This window comes from Nannospalax galili, unplaced genomic scaffold, assembly GCF_000622305.1.
Source record: "Nannospalax galili isolate Female #2095 unplaced genomic scaffold, S.galili_v1.0 scaffold359, whole genome shotgun sequence".
In the NCBI taxonomy this organism is placed as follows: Eukaryota; Metazoa; Chordata; class Mammalia; order Rodentia; family Spalacidae; genus Nannospalax; species Nannospalax galili.
This window is the reverse complement of record NW_008347042.1, coordinates 552382-554652: the sequence shown is the minus strand read 5'-3', so window position 1 is coordinate 554652 and position 2271 is coordinate 552382. Positions and strand designations below refer to the sequence as shown.

Here is a 2271-nt window from a genome sequence, read left to right as displayed (position 1 = left end):
ATTTGTTTATGCTGTCATGTCTATTTTTTTGATTCTTGGTAAATTAGTAAGCATTTGTAATCTAAGAGTAGGCTAAATAGGGCCATTTGCTTCCTGTAACCATTTTCAGTCCTTTGCTCACTAATACACAGGTAGTAACTCCAGGGAGCTGGCCATGGTAGAGAGGGAAAGGAATTTACATCATTTTCTTCATACTTTTTTCAGCCTGTGAGATAAGGCCCCTTTTTTTCTTGCAGACTGATTTTCATAGTTACTTTGTACTAATTTCATTTTGTCCTAATTTTAATTAAGTGTACAAATTTACACCTTTTACTTTATATAAATTGGCCCTTCTTATAGGAATTTACAATAAATGGCTAAGAATAACCATCCTTTTAATTGAAATAGAAATTCCATGTATTATTCAGGGATATGAGAAGTAAATTATGGGATTATTGGGTAGCATATTAGTCCATGTTAGGATATAGTAATTGGATCTTCTAATTTAAAATAGAAATGTCATATCTAGATTATTTATGCATATGGGAAAGAAATTGAAGCGACATTATATCTAACAAAATACCAGATAGAAATCTGTGTACCTTTTAGTCACTTAAAATATTAGTAATGTTCTTTGTGAGTTTAAGGCCAGCCTGGTTTATATAGTGAGTTCCAGGCCAGTTGGGGTTACAGAGAGACCCTGTCTCAAAAAGACCCCCCCCCAAAAAAAAAGTTAGTGATGTTCTATTAAAAAATTTAAATATTGGTTGATGATATTCATTGGTGTATAATGAGCAGTTAGTTATTCCCTTTTTCATATTTTAAAAGGAAATATTGATGTGTACTTTTACTGGACACATTTATATAAATCTTTTCAATTTTATATTATGTCCATGTATTTTGTAGTAAAGAATAATCATGTAAGCTGGACATGGTGGTGCATGCCTGGGAGGCAGAGGCAGGCAGATCTTTGTGAGTTTGAGGTCAGCCTTGTCTACATAGAGAGTTCCAGTCAGCTGGGGCTACAGGAAGACCCTGTCTCAAAAAGATTTAAAAAAAAAAAAAATGTACATAAGAGCAACAGTAAATGGGCTCAATAGATTGTATACTTGTATATACACACACATACATTTTGCATATATGTGTAACAATAATTATAGAAAGAGGAGGTCATTAACTTGAGAGGGATTTGAGGGGACACAGGAGCACAGGAGGAGTTGGTTGGGGGAGAGAGTGGGTGAAAATGGTGTAAATACGGTATTCATGTATGAAATTGTTGAATAAATTCAGATTAAAGAAAAAGTAATTATAGATACATGAAAAGTAATGAACTATTTTGGACTTCAAAATAATTTAAAACTTTGCTACAATGGACTTAAATGTATCTAAAAGTATGAATGGAGGTGACTTATTCATGACTTAATTTTCTTCACATTTATTTTCCTATGTACTTTAGATCATTTTGGATATTTAGTAAGTTAAATTCTTCAGGCATAAGTTCTTACCTTTCTTTGATTAATTCTTGATTAAACCTCACCTCCTAAATTGAATTATCCACATAAGAAATATTAATGGGGGTGGGAAATCTTAATTTTTCAACTTTTTTTTATAGTGGAAGTGTTTGTCCCTCCTTGTGTATCAACTCCAGAGTTTATCCATGCTGCTATGAGGCCAGATGTCATTACAGAGACTGTAGTGGAGGTGTCGACTGAAGAATCTGAACCTATGGATGCCTCTCCTATCCCTACATCACCAGACAGCCACGAACCAATGAAAAAGAAAAAAGGTCGAGTATATTTATCTACTCTGAGAAAGCAGATGAATGTCTTTCTGATATCTTTTCCCATCCAGGGATATAGAACATAATATATGCTATAGGTTAAGGATTGATGTTATCTTTTCCAGTCTCAGACAGAAAATGAAGATTTAGTTTTGTGCTTTAACATCATAATAACAAACATCTAAGAAGTTTGTAGCCATATCCGGTGATAGTGACAGGCAATCACAGTAAAGATCAAGGTGTAGTGAGTAGCTGTCTTAAAATTCAAGAAAGGGTTGGGGAATATAGCTTAATGATAGGGCACAAGACTCTGCTTTCCTTCTATAGTACTCTCCCTACTGTCCTGCCCAAAATGAGGTTAGCATTTAAGCCTTAATGGTATATTCCTGAAAATGAGCTTTTAGCAGTATTGGATACCCAGAACTATTAGAGGTTTCCCATACATTGGTCTTACTCTTCTGATTTTAATTTCTAAGCTATTTATAGGCACTTGGTTACATTTAATTTATATA

At 33.7% G+C, this 2271-nt stretch overlaps 1 protein-coding gene across 7 annotated transcripts in view; it reads left to right on the top strand.

The window, feature by feature from the left end:
* Elf2 (E74 like ETS transcription factor 2) overlaps nucleotides 1-2271 on the top strand; it is an 82752-nt gene that overhangs the window by 64586 nt on the left and 15895 nt on the right. For 4 of the 7 annotated variants that reach the window (XM_017800711.2, XM_008843419.2, XM_008843416.3 and 1 more), the window contains one exon: nucleotides 1592-1765. In XM_017800711.2, the coding sequence (XP_017656200.1) occupies nucleotides 1592-1765 (174 nt within the window). The remainder of the gene's footprint in view (nucleotides 1-1591; nucleotides 1766-2271) is intronic. The other 3 variants (XM_017800712.2, XM_029568490.1, XM_008843417.3) reach the window with 1 other exon arrangement.